A 22,295-nucleotide genomic window follows, 5' to 3' on the forward strand; every position below is an offset into this window, starting at 1 on the left:
TCGGGACGGTTAGTTGGATGGGGTGGTGGGGGGGAGGGAAGGGCTCTGTGTGTGAGGCCTGGGCAGCGCCAGAGCCGGGTTGGGGAGGGGGGTGGGTGGGAAAGTGAAGAGAAAAACAAAAAGAAAAGATGTGAGAAACAAACCCAGGCAACCCTCGCAGCACGGCAAGGCGGAGTAAGTATGCAATGCGTGGTGGCGGCCGGCTACCGAGAAAGTGAGCGGCTGGTTTGAGCGAGAGCACAGCAGGGCCGGGGCCTCCATGTTGTATGTGAAGTTAGGAACCAAGTAAGTGCTTTCCTGAGTTGTTTCTGTGCTCGGGAGCCCCTCACCACTCTCACATACTCCATACACAGGCTGCACCGCAGCACAACTTTCCTCCTTCGTTATTCCCGTCTGCTTCTCCCCCCCCCCCATTTCATTGACAACCTATTTTTAATTTGGTGCCCCCCCCCAAAAAAAAGAAACTCTGTCACTTCAGTGTCGTCGTCCCCCCCCCATTTCAAGTTTAAAGCAGTTTATTTCTGTTTGGTAAAATGCCCCACTCAGCTCGTTACCCGTGCCCGGCGAGAATTATTGAAGCTCTGAATTGTAATCATCGTAACAATTGGGGAGAGTTAAATAACAGAAGGGGTTGTTCATGACGCGCTCCTGTCCTTTGTGAGGAAATGTTGACAACAGTTGCATTTTGTTTTTCAAAGCAAACTGCCCTGCGATTTGCAAGGGAAATAAACACCCACGAGGCAATTTCCAGGCCCTAGACATGTCCTTCAGAACATTCGCAAGCGCTCTGATCAAAAACAAAATCTGCTCGATTATCAGCATATCTGTTTGTAACTCTGTTCACCAAAACGACAAAGTTGCAGGAGACCCTCCGCGTTTTAAAAGTGAAACGAGTGGCCATTTGTTGATCGTAGTGTAGATCATCCGGCCAAGATCAACACTGTCCTAACTGCTGCCCGTACCTAAAGTGTTTAAAGTAAGCTCGTCCCTTTCTCAGTAAAGCTGACCTTGTAATCGCAGTTTCCTCAAAGTACATGGCCATGAACATTTTCATTTGCAACAGAGAACAGAAGTTTGTAACTGGAAAAACAGATTAACCTTGTTTTCCCCGTTACATTGTGGTAAAATGCATTTTTTGTTTTGTATGTATGAGGCTTGGGTTTCGTTTTGTTGTCCTCATGTCCAGATTTGAAAAACGTTTTGAGAAGGATGTTAATCAATAAAAAGCTCAAAGTAGAATTCCCAAGTGAAGCTAGCATTGAGTTGTGCACTGCAAAATTAAGATTATTTCCCACATCTTCCTTGCTGTTTTGTATGTGATTTTTCATGCTAAGAAATTACCAATATAGAGATTTCATTTTTGTCATTGTGGAAGCATTTATGATTATTTAAAATCACGATGGATGTTTGTTTTCATCTGAAGTCACTTGTGCTTTCGAAATATACTCATGTGACCTCAATGACATTGTTTTTGTGTTATTCACAGTTGAGCTTTCAGAATCCTGATTAGCACTATAGAATGTTGTGGTATGGAATAGGCACTTATCCCGGCAAGTATTTGCTGGAATGTTTTCTTCACATTCCCTTACTCACGCTATATCATCGAATGATATAACACAAAAGACGTTATTTAATCTTTCGTTTTCCCCAATCCCAAGACTATGATATCACTTTGATTTTGGATAACTTTTAATTTCAAATCAAAATGGTAATTTGAGCATGGTCATATCTGGTGAGCTGTTTTCAGAATCAGAGGCAACTGTAGCAGCTTCACCATGTCTGTGGTTTCTTGATTGAAAACCTGATCTTTTTTGATTTTCTGTCGGTGTTTGGTCTCACAATAAATATTACAAGCTGTAGTGTAAGCCACCATTTTGACTTCATATGTTAAAGCTATTTAGCCCTGTGTATATGTTTTTTTATTGGACATATTTTAAAAAGGGAGAATTATAATTAATCAAACGTCAGTGTCTTAATCATCTTTTTGTTTAAAGTTTTTTGTTTTGGTTTACCTACATTTTACTTCCCTGCTGCTTTTAAGTAGATTCCAGTTTTCTGTCACCCTTGAACTTTGTTTCACTTATCCCTAACATTCACATTCTGGGGAAGTATAATCATAAAATTATACATTTGGCATTGTTATGCTGGGAATGCAATGTTCTAAACTGAGCAGCATATAGTCTCAATTTCCCACATGGTGAGTTCCTCAACTCGACTCTGCTTATTTAGTGTGGCGAGAAGTCTTGTGCTTCATGGTGGAGATAGTTTTGAATGAAGCACCACTTGTCTGTTCCTGTGTAACCTTTGACACCAGTTTACAATGTAGCATTGAGCATGTTCTCACAACATAGTAGATAACCCAGGGAATTTAGAAAGACTGGGCATGTAGAAGGAAATTATGCTAAATGAACACTTAGATTTGTAATTACATTAAATTTTTAAAACAAACCTCCAGATGTTTCAGTGCTTTCTGATTCTGCATCTGTGGACTTCAAGTTTTACATTTCCATAATTTTGTAGGTATGGAACTGAGCTGAACGTGTGAGGGGCAGGCGTACTTACAAAATCTGAGTAAATTGTGACAAATTGACAGCCAGGTGGCCAATCTTTGAGAAGGATCAACATAAGTATAAGGCAGAATTTTTGAAATGTTGTTTTGAGTTGGGAAATAGCTTTTCTCACTTGAACAAGAGAGTGAATATAAAACATCTTCTAAGGTTTGAGTTTTAAAAAGTACTGTTGACTTTCACCATACTGTAATTTAAACTGATGTGAAAATTAAACACTTAGGGTTGGTCTAGAAGCAAGTATAGGAGTGTCAGAAGCGAAATTAAGGAAACCAGTATTAATGCGTATTGGTGTGTTTTATTGGTCCTGCTCTTTATCTGAATTGTTAAATATCCAAACATTCTAAAATGCAAAGACAATACCCTCTTTCTTTTCTCCATCCTCATTCATCTACTTAAATTCCTTTCCCACCTCTACCTTCAACTAATGCAAAGCCTGCAATAACTTGAGTAATGTTGAAACCATTCATTCAGTAGTCTTTATCATTTCCTTTCCTTCCACTCGCTCATCAATATAACGTTCCCTTAACCTAGTTTCTCTCCCTTTTTTCCCCTCCTGCCTTCTATGAAATCATATTTTCCTTGAGACCAATTTTTTGCTCTCAATCCTAATCATGTTAAACTTCTGATCATCCACTTTCCTTCCTAGCTAGCCTCCTTGTTTGATGACACCATAAATAGACCATCCACTTTCAGATCTATTATCACCTGATTTTGGGGAAAAAAAACTTGTTTTTTATCCTGCAAATTACTCCCCAGCTCCATAATCACTTGCCTTTCAAATACTTGAATGTACTGTCTACTCCAATATCATGCTCCTCTTTGTTATAATATGATATTTCGATCCCTCTGGGCACTGAAATGGTCCTAATTAAGTCACAATAATGCAGCCTTTGACATGGCTGGCTTTACCATCTCCTCTTAGTCTACATTTGCTTCAAAAGTTTGCCTGATGTATTGTACTGGGTACGAAGTAGTTTCCAACTGCGTTATTCTCAGGCCTTCTGTTTGGCCTCTTATCATCCACTCTCCATAAACTTGACCATATCCACAGCTGTATTGTCTTAATCTGTAGAACGTTGCCCTGTATTCACTGATTTGAGAGCCACCTGTTCCACCACCACTTGATTTTGAATGTCACACAATTGTGCTGAACTCTGTAGCCTCTTCAAACACACAGAATTCTTGTATGCCTTACTCCATTTCTTCTTTGTTACCAGTCATGTTTCCAGCCATCTCGGCCTTAAGCTCTAAACCCTCCCACTTCTGTATTTCCTTCTTGAAACCTGCCTTTTGTGGAGTCGCAGGTAGATAGAATAGTGAAGAAGGCATTTGGTATGCTTTCCTTTATTGGTCAGAGTATTGAGTACAGGAGTTGGGAGGCCATGTTGCGGTTGTACAAGACATTGGTTAGGGCACAATTGGAATGTTGCATGCAATTCTGGTCTCCTTCCTATCGGAAAGATGTTGTGAAACTTGAAAGGGTTCAGAAAAGATTTACGAGAATGTTGCCAGGGTTGGAGGATCTGAGCTACAGGGAGAGGCTGAACAGGCTGGGGCTGTTTTCCCTGGAGTGTCGGAGGCTGAGGGGTGAACGTATAGAGGTTTACAAAATTATGAGGGGCATGGATAGGACAAATAGACAAAAGTACATGTATGGAATGAGCCGTCAGAGGATGTGGTGGAGGCTGGTACAATTGCAACATGAATGGGAACATGAATAGGAAGGGTGTGGAGGGACATGGGCTGGGTTCTGGGAGGTGGGACCAGATTGGGTTGGGATATCTGGTCGGCATGGATGGGTTGGACCGAAGAGTCTGTTTCTATGCTATACATCTCTATGACCTGCCCTAATATTATTTTTCACTCTGTATCCCTTGCTGCCTCCTGTGAATGTCTTTTCAGGTATTTATCAATGACTAAGGTACTGGTTAAGTGCAAGATTTTTCATGTGGTCCACCATATCAAATTTTTTTTAATGCTGGTCATTGCTCTTGGAATTTTGTCACTCTTTGTAGGTACAGTGTCACTTTGGAAATAGAGAAAAAAAAGATTCCTTCCTGAATTATCTAATCATAAAGCCAAGAGCACAGGTCAAATAGTTAACGTGGAACCTCTAAATCCTGCAATTTGATTATTGCCTAAATTGACTGAAGCAGCTGTTACCATTTACTATTTTTATGCACAGTAGATCTATTACTTTTCTCAATTTTGTGATGCCAGATTTTAATTTTCCTTCCCCATATAATTTAAAAAAGATTTAGAGCTGAAAAGAATGTTGCATTTGAAGTAAGATCTATTGAAAAAGTATTAAACATGTGATCTAACATCTAAAGTATTAAAGTGGCGAATTACAGGAAGATTCACAACTTGAGATAAAATTGTCACAGGAATTTTTCTGAAGTATCCTCAATGTCTTGCATTTGGAAATAAGGTTGAACCATTGTAAATGAAATGTTGCTATGCAGCAATGTGATGAAGCTAATTATAGCAGTGATGAAGTGTGAAAGGCCTATAAGGCAAGAACACCATGGGTCCAAGTCACCATATGAAACACTATCAGTGGTGCAAAATAGTGTTTTATTTCTAGTCTGTTGTGCTGTGTTTTAATGGATAATTAATTTTAATGGAAGTTTTCATTTTTTTAACGATTTTTAAAGGAACTGGCCTGATAAATCTTTATCATCTATATAGGGCATTTGATATTTTCAGAAGGTTCCCAGGGTGTTTCACAGCTTAATGAGATATTTTTGAAATGTAGTCAGTGTTCAAGAGAAATGCAGCAATCATTTGGGAAATAGCAAGTTCCAATAAATATGAATGAGATAAATGACCAGACAATCTATTCTCATTGAAAGATGAATGTTAGCCAGGTGACCCAGAAATCCTTTACTCCACGTTGAATTGTGCTATAGGATCTCTTAGGTTCAACTAAGGCAGCAGACAGGACTTCATTTTAATCTGTCTCCCAAAAATCAGTGCAACAGTCTTTCAGAATTGTGCTGGTTCTCGAATATGCTCTCAAGGCTGTAGTGGATCTTGAACTCAGAACATTCTTGACCATTTGAAAGCAAAAACTCCAACCAATAGTAGTGTTAATTATCGAAATATTTAAATCATGCTGTAAATAGGTTTCAGTACTGCTGACTTTAAAAAGTTAAAAATCACACAACACCAGGTTATAGTCCAACAGGTTTAATTGGAAGCACTAGCTTTCGGAGCACCGAAGGTTGTGAAGGAGCGGCGCTCCGAAAGCTAGTGCTGCCTGTTGGACTATAACCTGATGTGTGATTTTTAACTTTGTACACCCCAATCCAACACCGGCATCTCCAAATCATGCTCGTTTGTAAAGTTAACTTGAATAGTAGAAGTCTTCACTTTTTAACAACATGCCCTAATAATGTAACCAAGCTTCCATGAAGCCAGATGTTCAGGACCTGAGATATTGGACAGGATTTGAGAGGGCATAAACCTTGTGTATTAAATGCACTATTTCTGATAACGATTGGTGATAAATTTACTCCTTCTTTGATCCAGCTAAAAAGAGAGAAATTAAGCAGTTTGATATTCTTTATCCTAGTCAACCTGGGGCTTCTTGGTTCATCAGAATGATATTTGGACTATCTTTCATTTTCGGGAAGAGTCCTCACCTGGTGTTTAAGCTTCAATGTCAGCCTAAGATCTTGAATCTGTACATGGTGTCAGATTTAAGCTGTAGTCACATTTGTAATGAAATAGTCTCTTACCCTTCTGTTCCACTTCTTGATATTAAATGGCTCTAGTTTGGTTTGTTAGGCATGACTTTATAACTTTTCAAGGAAAACTTTCACATAGGTTGGAAATGGTTTTCTGTTGTATAAGGATATATTTATTCTGCACAATCACATTATCTGCATTATATTCTTCCTAAGGTTATGCCTTGGGAGGTTTTTAATACAGCAACAAAAAGTAGCTGAACATCTAAATACCAGCTGATAAGGCAATCTAGATCAGACTGGACTGTATCTTACTAAGAGATAGTAAAAAGACATAAGAATATTATGATTTCTAGATTGTCAAAAAGAAGAATACTTTTTAGCTGGTTTAAAATTTTTTTGTGTATAAGGCACAGTTGTGATCTCTCACTTTGACATAAGACCGCAGAATGTTTTGCCGCATGGGGTCTGTTATCCAGCGTGAAAAATAATTTTTACAGGAGTGCAGGATTCCTCTTCATTTGTGTGGGCTAGAAATTGAAATATTTCCTATACTTAGACATGTTGAGCTTGTCTTACAGTTAGAGTATTTTCCTGTTAATTTTTCACTACTTCAACTGATAGCATTACTCATTGTGGAACGTAAATAAACTAAACGCTGCACTTATGTTGTTCTATGAAGTTCCTAATTCTGTTCACACGTGCAGTGGTATAAAGAACTAGGAGTCATGTCACAGAAGAAGATGGCGTTGATTTAAGGGATGAGAATTTCTTCTCTTGAGAGCTGCAAATCTTGGGAGTTCTCTACCCCCAGAGAACAGTGGAGGCTGTCATTGAACGTATTAAAGGCTGATAGACTGATTTTTGAAATATTGGGGAACCGTGAGTTATAGGAAACAGACAGGAAAGTGATTGAGGCCAAGATCAAACCAGCCATAATCTTAGTTCAAGGGGCTGTATGGCCTACCTCTGTTCATTCTTGTACAGTTGTATTGTTTGTTGAGCTGAAAATTAACAAAAACTAAGCCCTGTTGAGTTTTTATAAGCCAGTCCCAAAATAAAAGTTTCATTGAAATTGGTCCAAATGTGAGACCTAGCACCATTGAATACTCGTTCGTGCATTCATACCTGCATTCGATGAGGCATGATCAAGAGATATGCAATGTGCATAACTACCGATAGTTGTTTTCAGGTGGATAGCGAGTATTCTGTAAAGTTAGGGATTGATCCTGGCTAAGAGAGTCCATGTAATGGTACAGCAATGGAGACGATGTAACACTTTCAACTACCATTGCAAAGTAGATCACGTGGACAAGCAAGATGACAGCCTGAATTCTGGTGTCTGTTCAGTCAATTAATACTGATTGAAGTGCCAGCAGCAAAAATAGTACAAAAGATGGCAGCAGTTCCAGGTAGGAAAAGGGATCGATTTGTGATTTGAGTTATTTATGCCTTGCTAAAGTTGTGCATGTCTAGGACTAGGTGAAGAAAGAATTGGGATCTACCTCTAAAATAAAGTAGTCTACTAATACTTTGTGTTATGAAAAATCAGCTCGAGTACTGCTACTAGAATGGAATATTATCAGCAAGGAATCAGTGATTTCAGAGGAGAAGATTGATAAGGATTTTTTAAAGGGTTTTGGCTTTGCATTGTTTTCCAGTGTAGTTGCACATGGCAGTTGCTGTTTATGCTAACTTTGTCACTAAATAGTTTCATCCAGTCCTGTTTCCTTTACATCGCTTCCAATAAATATAGTTTGGACAGGTAGATAACTTATTGTTTTTGCTTTGTATCAGCAGAAACATGCTTTTGGGTTCAACTTAAGTTTACTGTATATTGTGACAACCAAGAAAGGTATTTTGAGCATACACTGCTTTCTGCATTATGATACTATGCGCCACACCAGTGTCACATGACTTTAAAGATGTCATTCATCTCATTCAGTGTTGCAGACATTACTCGCATTGTGCATAAGTTTTATCCTGCATTTGCAAGCAGCAACACATAACATTAAGACATGAAAGGGAGATGCAAAGGATTCTTAATGTGTGAGAGTGAAGGTATCATTGGAAAAGACAGAATCTTCCACCTTCAACTTCTGAGTCTTTTTGTTCAGACTACACCTCCATAGTCCCCAGCGATCACTCCTGAGCAAAGGATGAATTTTGAGCTTTGTATGGTTGAGCTTTTCTTCCATTGCCTCTAATCCACTTCTTTAGCCGGGACATTGTCCCAAAATAGAACAAACCCAATTTTCACAATTAATATTGCACATGGACTTCAATGTGGACTTTTGCCCCCTTTATCTTTTGACTGGGGGAAAACAGGCATGATGTTGGCTGGCCAAATTCTTCTGTTGCATGCATTCACTTTAATCTCCTCCTCTTGTTTCACAAATTGACCTTTTAAGGAGGTTGAAAATAATTTGCTGATACTTTCTTCTACCTCCATTGAACCATGAATTATCACTGAGTTCCAGTCATTCTCCAGGCTCTAACTGGGCATACATATGAACAGGCAGCTGGTTTGTGCTGCAGAGTGACGCCTACAATGCAATTCAATTGCTTTCCCTGTTGAGGTCACCTTGAAGGTCATGCCTCATTCCTTGCCTGAAGCTTGGTAAACCTTAGATTAAGCTCACCACCAGTTATCTCTTTGAGAGAACAGCCCTTTGGGACTTTGGTGGCTTTACCCAACATACAAGTGCAACACGCTTACAAAATAGGTGCAGAAGCCGACTACGGTATTTGGCATTTCTAACCTTCTCCACCATTCAGTAAGATCGTGGCTGATCTGTTTGTTTGGAATTCCACATTCATAGCTACCCTAATAACCCTTGATTCCTCTGCCTAACAATCTATCACCTCTGCCTTAAAAATATTCAATGACCCTCCCTCCTCCATTTTCTGAAGCACAGTTTCAAATTTATGCAACTCTCAGAGAAGGAGATGCTCCTTATCTCTGCTCTGAAGGATGACCCTAAATTTAAAGCAATACCTCCAGTTCTGGACTGATCATCAGAGAAAGCATCTTCCAAGTCCACCTTGTCAAGACAGTTCAGGATTTTATAAAGGCAAAGTCACTATTGTCCTACCAGAACATAGGGCAACTGGGATAGTTTAACCTGAGGGTCACCACACCTCAGGTGAGGTTGAGAAGGAGAGTAACCGCAACCAGTGTGCGAATTGAGCCCATAATGTTAGCATTACTCTGCTTTACAAACCAGCTGTCAGCCAACTGAACTAACACACTTCAATCAAGTCACCCGTCACTCTTAAACTTCAGTGGAAACAAACCTGCCTGTTCAACCTATCACCATAAGAAAACCCACTCATTCCTGGTAAACATTATAGTAAAAGTCCTCTGGTATGCACCTAATACATTTACCTCCTTAAATAAATAGACCAAAACTGTACACATTATTCAAGATGTGATCTCACGAATGCCCCGTATAAGGATAATGTCCTTGTTTTTATGTTCAATTCCTCTTGCAATAATAGATGACATTGCATTTGCCTTCTAGATTATGTGCCATACCTGCATACTAATGTTTTGTGATTCATACCACAACACCTTCGAAGGAGCACCTCAGAATTCTGCCATCAATCTGTCTGACGAATTTTTTTTTAATTCTTCCTACCAATGTGATCAAGTTCATATTTTGTTGCATTATACCAGACTTCTGCCCACTCATGCAACCTATTATTTGTTTGCAACTTCCTTCTATCGTTTCCACAGCATATTTTCCTACCTTTCTTGGCATTGTCTGCAAATTTAGTACCATGGCTTTGCTCCCCTCATCTAAGTCATTGATGTAAATAGTAAAACGTTGAGGCCCTGTGTGCCTCCATTTGTCACATCATGCCAATCAGATAAAGACCCATTTATACATACTCTACTTTCTGCCTGGCAGCCAATCTTCTATCCATGCTAATATGTAACCCCCTAAACTATACCCTTTATTTTTCACAATAATCTTTGATGTGGCACCATAGAAATGCTTCTGGAAATCCATAATGTACAGCTCCTTTTATCCAAAGTTACTTCTTCAAAGATCTTAATAAATTTGTTTAAACCTGATTTCCCTTTGAACACATGCTGATCATTTCCAGTTATGTTAGGTTTTTAATTGTGCAGCTATAATCTCTTTAATGATCAATTCTAACATCTTTCCCATGGTCATCAAGCTAACCAGCCCGTATACTTTCCTGTTTTCTACCTTCCCCTCTCAAAGGAAATCTCCTGAAATTTTGCACACCTTTCTTGTACCAGCACAGGAAATGTAACACCTGCCTTTTCAGTTCCCACCATTCAAGGCCCCAAACATACCTTTTAGCTGAAAGTTGTAGTACTTTTGATGTAGTTTGTTGCATTCTTTGCTCATGATGTAACTTCATCTACACTGGGAAACCTAATCACTGACTGGGCAATTGCTTTATGGATCACCTCCATTTATTCTGCAAATGAGACCTCGATCTTTCTGTTGTCCCATTTTAATTCTGTACTCAATTCTCACATTGACCTCCCTGTCCTTGGTCTCCTACATGGTGCCAGTGAAGCTCAATGAACCGCACTTCTTTTTTCAATTAGGCACTTCACAGCCTTAGCTCACCAATGAGTTCACTAGTTTTGGATTACAGCCACAGTTCATGATATTTTGGACAGCAAATATTAATTGCTTTTCCCATTTAATACTGCTGTTTTATATCATTAGTTGTCCCATCATTAGCTCTCTACCCCACTCCGTTGCCACCTTTCCTAGCCTTGTCCCGAAATCCGTTTTGACATTGAATCCTGTCTTTCAGCCTATCATAGACATTTCCTTTTGTTCTTGCTTCAGCAGTCCACTTTTCCTGACACTGTATTTCAAGACTGTGTTACACTTCAAACTTTTTCCAGTTCTGTGAAAGGCCATTATTCCCATTTTTCTCTCCACGGATATTGCCTGACTTACTAAGTGTTTGCAGCGTTTTTCAATTTTGTTTCAGATTGCCAACCTCTTCAGTGTTTTGATCTTGCACCAATAAAGGATTCTGTTTCTTTCAATTGAAACATAGCATTTACTTGCAGCCAGTGTGTGAAAATGACTACAATAGTGCCATTGTACATTGTGAAAAGTGGCTCATGGTCACATGGAATGTAGAGTATGCGTTGTAATGGTCTGAGATCTAATTTGTAGTCTTAAGGCTATATGGTTAAGATGTCAAAATACCAATTTAATGTAGATTTGCATACATATGTCATATGCTCCTTTACTTAAATGTCAAACTAAGGTTCAGGAGTACTTAGGGGTTGTGGAGTTAATGGAACGTGCTGGTAAGAATAAAAATTTTATACCATAATTTATACCATAATAAAATACAATAATTTTATTATTTCACCAATTTCTGGATTTTGCCTGTAGTTGAGATGGAGGAGTTCATATTCCAGGTCTTACATTAACCAATTCAAGAAGGTATCAAAAGAAACACGGGACTACATAATTTTAACTTTACAGTAACAAAGCCATTTTGTCTGTTGCACGTAGAAAGTACTACCCGATTTAGCATCACACACAACCTTTCCCCCCATAGCACCAAGTTAGTCCTTCAAGTAAATATTCAATTGTCTTTTGAAAATTTCTATTAAATCTGCTTTCACCTCCCTTTCAGATTATACATTTCAAATCGTAATGGTTAGCTGAGTTCCCATAAATTCTTTTGCCATTTATGCAGGAGTAACTTTGCCTAAAAGTAATCAATGCCTAAAGGCCCAAATGAAATTGAGAAAGCTACATTTTGATCATTGCAAAGGATGAGAATGTTTCACAATCTTTCTTGCGGATTGTTCTTTCAAGTCTTGGCAGTATGCTGTGCAGCAATTGTTGGGATTTTGGTTTTCTGTTAGTTTTACCTCTGACTTCTAAGCAGTTCGAATCACTCCCAGCCTTTGGGGGCGGCACAGTGGCTCAGTGGTTAGCACTGCTGCCTCACAGTTCGATTCTGGCTGTGGGCGACTGTCTGTGTGGAGTTTGCATATTCTCCCCGTGTTTGTGTGGGTTTCCTCTGGGGTGCTTCAGTTCCCTTCCACAGTCCCAAAGATGTGCAGGTCATGCTATATTGCCCATAGTGTTAGGTACATCAGTCAGAGGGAAATAGGTCTGAGTGGGTTACTCTTCAGAGAGTCGGTGTGGACTGGTTGGGCTCAAGGGCCTTGTTTCCACACTCTGGGGAATCTAATCTTGGTTCTAGGCATTGGACTAATTAATTAGGATGTAATGAAAAGGCAGCAGACAATCGTTTGAGGGCAAAGAATCTCTATTTATTAATATTTGTTTTAAAAAGTAAAACAACAATACACAACTATGCAGACTTGCAATGCACTGATACCACCTGTCTCCCACTAACTAAATTGGGACTCTAAGGTCTTCGGATTGTGCTCACCAATTTAAACACAGTTTTGAGATTCATCAGACGCCGTTGTCCTGGCTCACCGTACCCCAAATGTGGTAAAGAACGTCTTGCTGTGCAGCTGATCAGGCTGGGTTGAGTCCACTGAAGCAGTTAGTTTGAGATTCATCAGACGCAGTTGTCCTGGCTCACCGTACCCCAAATGTGGTAAAGAAGTCTTGCTGTGCAGCTGATCAGGCTGGGTTGAGTCCACTGAAGCAGTTAGACATGTTGGATTTTGCCAGGTGAGTACTTGGTTTTCTTTACTTCTGCTTGGTTGTCTTCACCTCAGTTCTCCCAGAGGACATAGTGTCTGTTAGCTTTGTTGTTACCTTGGATTTTGTCAGACTTAGTTTCTTCTTCTTGGTGTGGTTGTTTGCAATATTCTTTGAGTTTCGCCGCCTTTTCTTTCTCCACACTCTTTGCAAGCACATTTTCCACACACCCTGGATCACCACCTATAGTTAATGCCAATTGCAGGGCCTCTTCATATCTTTGTGCCAATCTCCAGGCTCATTGTCTCATTGATGTTCCTTTATGGGCTCGATTGATTTCATCAGATTTAGATTAGATTCCCTCCAGTGTAGAAACAGGCCCTTTGGCCCAACAAGTCCACACGGACCTCCCGAAGAGTAACCCACCCAGACCCATTCCCCTACCCTATATTTTCCCCTAATGCACGTAACACTATAGGCAATTTAGCATGGCCAATTCACCTAACCTGCACATCTTTGGACTGTGGGAGGAAACCCACGCAGACACTAGGTGAATGTGCAAACTCCGCACAGACAGGCGCCTGAGGCTGGATTCAAACCCAGGTCCCTGGCGCTGTGAGGCAGCAGTGCTAACCAAAAGAGGTGTTGATGGTTTAGATGGATTTGAATACTGGATGATTTGTCACAGTAGCCCGCTTGGCTGCACCCTGTCTCCGTGGATCAGAATCTTCTATCAGCTGTGTAGCCAGAGGTGCAAAAGAGGCTTGGGGTTGGATCCCTTTTGGTTTTTGGGCTACTTGTCAGGGATGCAAAGTTTTAATTGCAAGTGTAAAATGTTTGTCTGAGTCAATGTTCCCCACAAGACAGCCATTTCCTTATAGGAGTATTCAGAATATCCAATCCCTCATTCGCTGGTCAATCCCACCACCTGCTTGTGGTTTACTCCTTTTGCAGACCCTCCACAGTTATAAAGGTTTTAAAAATCCAATATTCCATCCATGTATTCCCAGCACTGGGGATTTTTGTGAAATATTTACACAAATCAACTGGTTCCTCGTTTCCATGCTGTAGTAATTTAAGGTGACATAGCACAAATTATAGTGTTCTTTGGATTAGCAGAGAAATTTGAATTAAAATGTTTTTTTAAAAGTCATTCTAGCCTATTATCACAAGGAAATTAAGCATAGAAAATTGAGAAATATCCACATGATCTGACAAGTTTTGCAAGAAGCATGTGCTACCTATCCATAATTTATTGATTTCCGGTTGTCGGGATGTATTTTATGCCAACATTTAATTTTTCTACCAACTTTCCCATTCCAATCTTATTATCAGTTATCACCAAAGTTGTATGTACTGATCACTAGGTGGCTCTTTGGAGTTAGTTTCTCATGTTTCTTTCACCTCTTCACCTCCCTTAAAGTTACAAGCTTATTTTCATAGTTGATTTTGGGCAATGCCGCAGTCTATTCACTTTTTTAACACAAGGAATAGTTTATTAGAAAAGAAAAGGGAGAGGGCATAACAATGATGCAAGTGAGTAATTAGGTACATCGTTTTCACACAAGTGTGTGTTAATGCAATTCTAGATAAGGAACTAAAATTGGGGGAAACTTGAGAACTCGAGCAAAAGGGCACCATGTTTCTTTAGGATGCTAAGAGATGTTAATCAGAGATTTTGAGCACCATCCTTTAAGCATTCTTAGTTATGACAGAGGTCTAGAGGATAGCCAACGTAACAACATGTCAATTCAAAACAGCATTGTCAGAAAGCTGACTTTCGGTATTCTGTCTAATCTGGTATTTGTTAAGCTACTGGGGGCCAATGTGTTGGGGGGAGAAAGTTATTCTCACCCACAAATGTGGATTAATTTCGGGTGACTGTCATAAATTTGACAAAAGAAAGTTGTGTTCAGCCAGTTTAATTGAGCTATTTGAGGAAATAACAAGTACATTGATAAAGAAAATGAAGTGGATGTTTCGGAGAACATTTGTTAAGCGGAGGCCCGTTTGTTTAATAAAATTCGTACACATGCTGTTTAAAGAGAATCTAGCAGCAAGGTTGAGAGGAAGTTATTAGAAGAAGAGTGGTGATTTAATGGACTAAAGGGATCTAGGCTGTTTTCCTGCTACTTCTATGGTTGTGATTCAGTAAACATTAGTATTTCAGGTTTATTTTCAGAAAATAAAACTGAGTTCCTCTAGAGAAATAAGATCAGATGAAATTTAATGCAAATAAATAAAATGGAGAGAGAAAATGACACATACAGTACATGGTTAGAAAGGAGCAGTGATTTAGGCTTCACATAGCCAAAGTCTTCAATATATGAGGCATTTGAATCTTTAAAGAACGTAACATTTTATAAATGGGACAGAAGAATGCAAAAACAAAAGCCAATACAAAATTGCCATATACTTGTTTGTATCACAGTTAGAACATCGTCTGGCTTTAGGTGCCCTACTTTTGTAAGGATGTCAAGCCCACAGAGAAGATACTTCAGTTTTTCATTGAGGAAAATGCATATGAGAAACTAGGGCTCCTTTGTTCCATACAAAGAAGGTTAAGAGGAGATATGATAAGTGTTAAAACTCAAATGGTTTTGCTAAAGTAAACTGGTCAATGCTTCAGTAACTAACTTACTCATTACATGCTTGAATGCTGTCATGTTTTGTGTTCAGGATCATTGCCAAAGGAAAGATTAGGAGAAAAGTTCTTGTATAGAAGAGGGGAAGCAGAATCTACGATCTATTTTAAGCATGTAAATAATTGAAAACAAAAATATGAAAGTATACGGAATAGGCAAGGAAATTGCATTGTGTACTGATCTTTCATAGAGCTGGTGTTAGTTGGATGGGCCTTGTTAAATCCAACTTTGTATATCACTATGACAAAGCTATTTTTTTAATGGTAAAAACAAAATTACTTTGCTTCGTTATTGCTTAAATAAATACTGTAAAAGAAAAAGAAAATTATTGAAGTGATGAAAAATGATCAGAAACCATCTTTTTAATAACACATGACATAAACAATCTAACTTGAAACATGGATCTAACCTTGAATGCCAATCATGCACTTTTCTGTTTGGTTTTACAATATACATAAATTCTGGATAATTAGAAAAATAAATTGTGTTCCTGAAGATTGGCCTATTTTGTTTCTGAGGACTATGTGATCACAGCAAATGTGTATACAGTACTTTTCATGTCCCTTGTCAAGCTGGTTAACAATTTAGAACAATTATCAGTTTTTGTTTTGTTTTATTCCAATACAATCTTTGTATGTCTACGTTATTTTTAAGGTGCTGATTACAGTTCCATGAGTGAGCATATACATGCTGTTTAACAGTGGAGGCAACAATACCAAGTCTGATCAGGCCTTCGAAGGCATAGTAGAAGTTCAGAAGCAGGGACACTGAAACTGTGCCATGAGAGCTTTTCCAGCTGCTTAAATGTTAGACTAATTCGAGCTGTTTCCAGCAGTGCAAATATTGTGAAGCTGGCTGCATGTTAAATATAAAACTAAATAAAACAGTCTGCAGCGGATACCTCGTAGTACTACTAACACTGCCTGCAGAAGATCCTGTGAATCTGCTGGGGGGAAAAAGACTCGCTAACACTGGTGTCCTTGACCAGGCCAACATCTCCAGCGTTGAGGCACTGACCGCCCTTGATCGGCTGCAGTGACTGATACGAGACTCCCCAAGCAGGTGCTGTACCCCCAGCTCAGAAATAGCAGACGAGCCCCAGGTGGACAGAGAAAGTGCTTCAGTGATACTGTCAAGGCTCACTGATGAAGTGCAGCATTCCCACAGACATGTGGGAATCATTGGCCCAAGACAGTGCATCCGGAAAGGTGTTGAGCACTTTTGCTGTCAGGGAGAAGCAGAGACCAAGTGAAAACAATATAAGGAGTGCACTGCGATACCAATACTCCACCCACCACTTTCCATGACCACCTACTGCACCAGCTGTAACAGAGCCTATGAAAGTGTCTGTTACAGCCAACTAGGGACTCACCAAGACTGGAAGAGAGCCATCTGCGAGGCACTGTCAATGAATGAAACTAAGTCATTCTTTGAGCATATAAATGTAAAGTGGTCAGTTTAAAAAAGATTATAAAGTAAATTGATTTTTCCCCAAATTTCTCTCTCCCTGTGTTTCCCATTACATTTTTAACTAATCTGAGTGATTATCCTTCCTCGGTGAGGTTAGTTAAATGAGAATCTGTAAGCTACAGGATTGTGCGTCCAATTAGAGGCCAATTACCTAAATCCCATGTGCATACTTCCACCAGGGTTGTCAACAAATGGTTGAGTTTGTTCTTCATCTCCTCAGGTCAGGGACACTTGGACAATTTTGGCAGACTTAAGCAGTATCCCAGCTTAGGTAAGGTAAACCAGAACACATGAGGTTTTGAATGAGATTTTTCTGATCTTTGTGGCGAAGTTACATACAGGGTGAGGCTGGTATCCACTGAGGTATCAAGAAAGAACTGTAAGACAATAGGATATTGGAGAAGAATTAGACAATTCCGTCCATTAATTCAGCTCTGCATTGGATCATGGCTGATAGGTTTCTCAAACCTAATCTCCTGCCTTCTCCCTGTAACCTTTGGTCCCCTTACCAATCAGGAGCCTATCTATCTCTGTCTTAAATAAACTCAATGACTTGGCCTCCACAGCTCTCTTTAGCAATAAGATCCACAGATTCACCACCCTCTGGCTGAAGAAATTCCACCTCGTCTCTGTTCTAAAGAATCATCCCTTTATTCTGAGGTTGTGCCCTCGGGTCCTAGTCTTTCCTAATGGAAACATCTTGTCTACATCCACTGCATCCGTGCTTCTCAATATTCTGTACGTTTCAATCAGATCCACCCTCATACTTCTAAACTTCATGGAGTACAAACCCAGAATCCTCAACCGCTTCTCATATGTCAAAATCTTCATCCCCAGGTTCATTCCTGTTAACATCCTCTGGATCCCCTCCAATGCCAGCATATTCATCCTTAGATTAGGGACCTAAAACTACTTTCAATATTCTGGTCTGACCAGAGCCTATACAGCCTTAGCAGTCCATTTCTGCTCTTGTATTCTAGCCCTATTGAAGTGAATGCTAACCACCAGCGGAACCTGCATGTTAACCTTAAGAGAATCCTGAACTAGAACTCCCAAGTCCCTTCGTGTTTCATATTTCCAAAGTCCATCCCCGTTTAGAAAATAGTCTATGGTTCTATTCTTCCTGCCAAATGCATAACCTCACACTTAAGTCAGCTAATCCTCTATCCATGCCAGGACCTTGCCCCTAACACAATGGATTCTTATCTTGTTTAACAGCCACTGTGCGGACCTTGTCAAAGGCTGCCTAGAAATCCAAATAGATCACATTCACTGTCTCCCCTTTTCATAACTTGCTCGATACCTTCTTGAAGAATTCTAATAGATTTGTTAGGCATAATGTCCCTTGATGCTGACGTCTGATTCAACCCTATTTTACCACACACTTCTAAATACTCCACAGTCTCATTCTTAATAAGGGACTCTTAAAATCTTACCAATGACTGAGGTCAGGCTAACCAGTCTATAGTAAACCAAATTGATATTTTAGCAATTTGCTAATTATTGTGGTATTGTGCTATGAATGTACTTCATTTGGATTTCAGTTCTGTTTCGTTTCCCCCTTCCTGAGTTGTAACTTGAACTGGTCTGCTGGATTGGTGTCGGTGAGGGGTAGGGAATTGCTTTGTCAGGTGGTCAGATCAATTGGCAAGTTAACTTTTGGCCAATTATTAACTGCATATCATAAAACTAAAGGTAAAAAAATGTATGAGGAAAACTTTTCTAGAAAGTGAGTGTGCAATATTTGTTTAATTTCAAGACAATTTAATTGTAATTAAATCTATTTGGTTTCTCACTGCAATAATGTCGACATTTAATATTGGATGGGTCCTTATATTGAAGTTGGAAACATGTTTCTGCTGACTGACGTGGCTCACAGTGGAAGCATTGTATTGTCCTTTGTGCATCTTGTTCTGTGCCAGTTTAATTTGTAGATTTGATAATCCATCCTACATAACACCTCTGCCTACACATTGTATTTTTGTTGTTCGGAAACACAGGCCTCTTTCAAGTTATTAATCTACTGCTGGCCAGGTGACAGTAAAATAAGTTGCAGTAAAAAAAATTACAAATAGATATCCTTAGGTGAATGGGCCAAAATTAGACAACTAGCAAGCATTTACAGCAGATTATAAGGAAGGCAAATGGAATTTTGGCATATACTGCAAAGGAATAGTATAAAAACAATTTGAAATGAGCGGTCATAATTTTAGGACAAGGGACAGCAGATTTAATTCAGAGATAAGTTACTTCTCTCAAAGGATCATGAATCTCTGGAATTCACTACTCCAGCATGGATGCTGGGGCATTGAGTAAATTTAAGGAAGAGATAGACATTTTTAATTAGTAATGGGTTAGAGGGTTATGGTGAGAGGGCAGGAAAGTGGAGTTGATGTTGAGGTAGCATCAGCTGTGATCAAGTTGAATGGCAGAATCAGTTGGAGGGGCTGAATTGCCTACTCCTGCTTTGTTCTGATGCTCTTAAAAGGAGTGCTAAAGACATTCTTAATTATCTCTTTCAAGGAGAGTGTTATCAAAGAAAAAGTGTATTTTGATTTATGGTTATTCTGATTATATCATCTTCATCTGGACACTTGCCTCTTCCCCATGTCTCTCTCTTTTTGTGCTGCTTCCAAGTGCTAATGTATCTCTGAAAGTAAGGATGGACACAGGCTGCAAACTGATATAGAAAGGTTACTGAGTCAGCAACAATGTTACAGTTGGAGCATAATGTGAATTAGTGGTCAGAATAGAAAAAGTAGTTGTGAAAGATATTTGGATGGACTTGGATGCATTCAAACGATATGCACAGAGATAGCATTCAGATATAGCAAGCAGTTAGGAAGACACGTGGCATGTAGGCCTTTATAACAAAGGCATTAGATTACAAAAATATGGAAGTCATGCTGGGATTTTTGCTAGACCATACATAGAGCCTTTATATCTAAAGAAATTTTTACATTGGAGGTGGGACAAATAAAAATTCATAGATTGGTTACAAAGGTGCGAGAGTTGTCTTATGATTTACCGTAAGAAATTCAGCATAATGCATAGGAATGAAGGATACCTGAAGTGGCTTGGCAGGGTATGTGCAGGTTGTTTCCCTGGCTGAGGAAACTAGAACAAGTGGGTACGGCTTAGGATAAGGCACCAATCATTTAGGACTGAAATGAGAAATTGAGGTTGTGAATCTTGAAAACCCTCTGCCTAAGAGGATTGAGGATGTGGCTGAGATACAAATTATTGGCCTTCAGGAGGTCAAGGCATATGGACATTGGTGGGAAAAGAGTTGAGGCAGATTATCAACCATGGCCACATTGGATGATAGAGCAGACCTAGAGGGATATGTTCCCATTTCTAATACTTTTATGCAGAAGATTCACTGTGGTGTCAAGAATGAGAGACTTCAGCTATGTGAACACTTTGGAGAAGTGCTTATGGAAGGCAGGTTTCTTGAACTTGGGGAGTGTGGCAATAGTGAGAGATTTAAGTAGACAACCTACCATGATCGTACTGAAAGGCGGAGCAGGTGAGAAGGGCTACATGGTTTAAATTTGCATTTATTTATGTTCTTTTTGCCTGATGATTCATCTTTTGCCAGTGCTCACATCTGCAGTTGATTTTGATAGTTTGAAGGACTTAAAACAGCCTCAAACTTGAATCAAAACTAAAAGAACTGCAGATGCTGGAAATCAGAAACAAAAGCAAAAGGCTAGAAAAGCTCAGTAGGTCTGCCAGCATTTGTGGAGAGAAATCAGAGTTAACGTTTCAGATCGAATGATCCTTCCTCAGAACTCAAACTTGAATCTCTGTGCAATGAGTAAAAGCTGTTTAAAAATGGGACATTACCTAGATGGTACAGAATTCCCCGGGGGGGGGGAATGAATGGCCAGAAATGAAATTATTGTGCTTCGTTTGGAAGAACTGCCTGCCAGGCTACTTTAAATTGATTTGAGATTGCTTGGTACTATTCACTTGAGCTATCATTGCTGAGGCGCAACATCTTCCTCTGTGTAGATATATCCTAGTTAGCAAATACCTTATACAATATAACCTTTGTACTTTCCAAACAGTAAACTTTCAGTGTTGAGCTATTTCGGTTGAGAATTTTACTTGAGAAATTATGTAAAAACTTTTGCGACAGTTGAACAGAACAGAGATTTAAAGTAGTGCTGCGTTTAGCAGTCAAGGTTTCTTCAAGGCTGTGGTTAAATTTTAGATGTGCTGTTTATGATGCATTGGTATAATGCTAATGCTAAATATGTGATAAGGTTTATTTTTTACCTTGTGCACTTTTTATGTAGTATAGTTTTGTGGTGCCATTCAAATATTTAGTTGAAATAATCATTTGCACTGGTAAACTGGACTATAGGGCTGCCTTCTCATTAGTTGGTGGTTTAATCTGAGAATCTCAGGAAGGAGAAAGGTTGAGGAAGAGAGTCCTTCGTGATAACACTAGCCATTGCAGGAATGTTGTTGACACATGTTTTGTCAGCGCAAATTGGCTATAATGCGATTGATGAATTTTGGTCATTGTTTGCATAACATGAACTTTCTGCTGAACTGGAATACTGGGTTTTCCATAGTGCAGTCTTCTACAGTGTGATTTCTGTAGCAGTTTCTTATTGTGCTGTAGCGCATTATCTATAGTGTGAGGTTGCAGAGGGTTACACCAGTACCATTATAGCAGAATGATCTTAGATTAGATTACAGTGTGGAAACAGGCCCTTCGGCCCAACAAGTCCACACCGACCGCCGAAGCGAAACCCACCCATACCCCTACATTTACCCCTTACCTAACACTACAGGCAATTTAGTATGGCCAATTCACCTGACCCTGCACATCTTTGGATGGTGGGAGGAAACTGGAGCACTCTGAGGAAACCCACGCAGACACGGGGAGAACGTGCAAACTCCACACAGTCAGTCGCCTGAGGCGGGAATTGGACCCGGGTCTCTGGCGCTGTGAGGCAGCAGTGCTAACCACTGTGCCACCGTGCCGCCCACTCTGCATTGTAAACCACCTATCTAGTTAATTACTTTGCGTCAGTCTTCATGTTGGAAGATACAAGTAATATCCCAAACATTCAAGAGAGTGAAGGGGCAGAGCTGAATATGGTGGCCATTACCGACTGAATGGCCTGAAGGTGGATAAATCACCTGGACAGATGGACTACACCCCAGAGTTCCAAGGGAGATAGCTGAAGAGATAGTGGAGGAGTTAGTGGTGATCTTTCAGGAATCGCTAGAATCAGGGAGGGTCCAGAGGACTAG

General features: G+C 39.6%; 1 protein-coding gene across 5 annotated transcripts in view; it reads left to right on the forward strand.

The window, feature by feature from the left end:
* Positions 1 to 22,295, forward strand: part of zbtb34 (zinc finger and BTB domain containing 34) — a 43,959-nt gene that overhangs the window by 13,365 nt on the left and 8,299 nt on the right. The window contains exon 1 of one of the 5 annotated variants that reach the window (XM_043720232.1): positions 36 to 285. The exons of 3 other annotated variants lie outside the window; for them this stretch is intronic. In XM_043720232.1, coding sequence (XP_043576167.1) covers positions 260 to 285 — 26 coding nt within the window. In that variant the 5' untranslated portion in view covers positions 36 to 259. Of the gene's footprint in view, positions 1 to 35; positions 286 to 22,295 lie in introns of those variants that run through there. One more of the 5 variants, XM_043720234.1, reaches the window with a different exon arrangement.

Source organism: Chiloscyllium plagiosum, chromosome 30 (genome assembly GCF_004010195.1).
Source record: "Chiloscyllium plagiosum isolate BGI_BamShark_2017 chromosome 30, ASM401019v2, whole genome shotgun sequence".
NCBI classification, from domain to species: Eukaryota; Metazoa; Chordata; class Chondrichthyes; order Orectolobiformes; family Hemiscylliidae; genus Chiloscyllium; species Chiloscyllium plagiosum.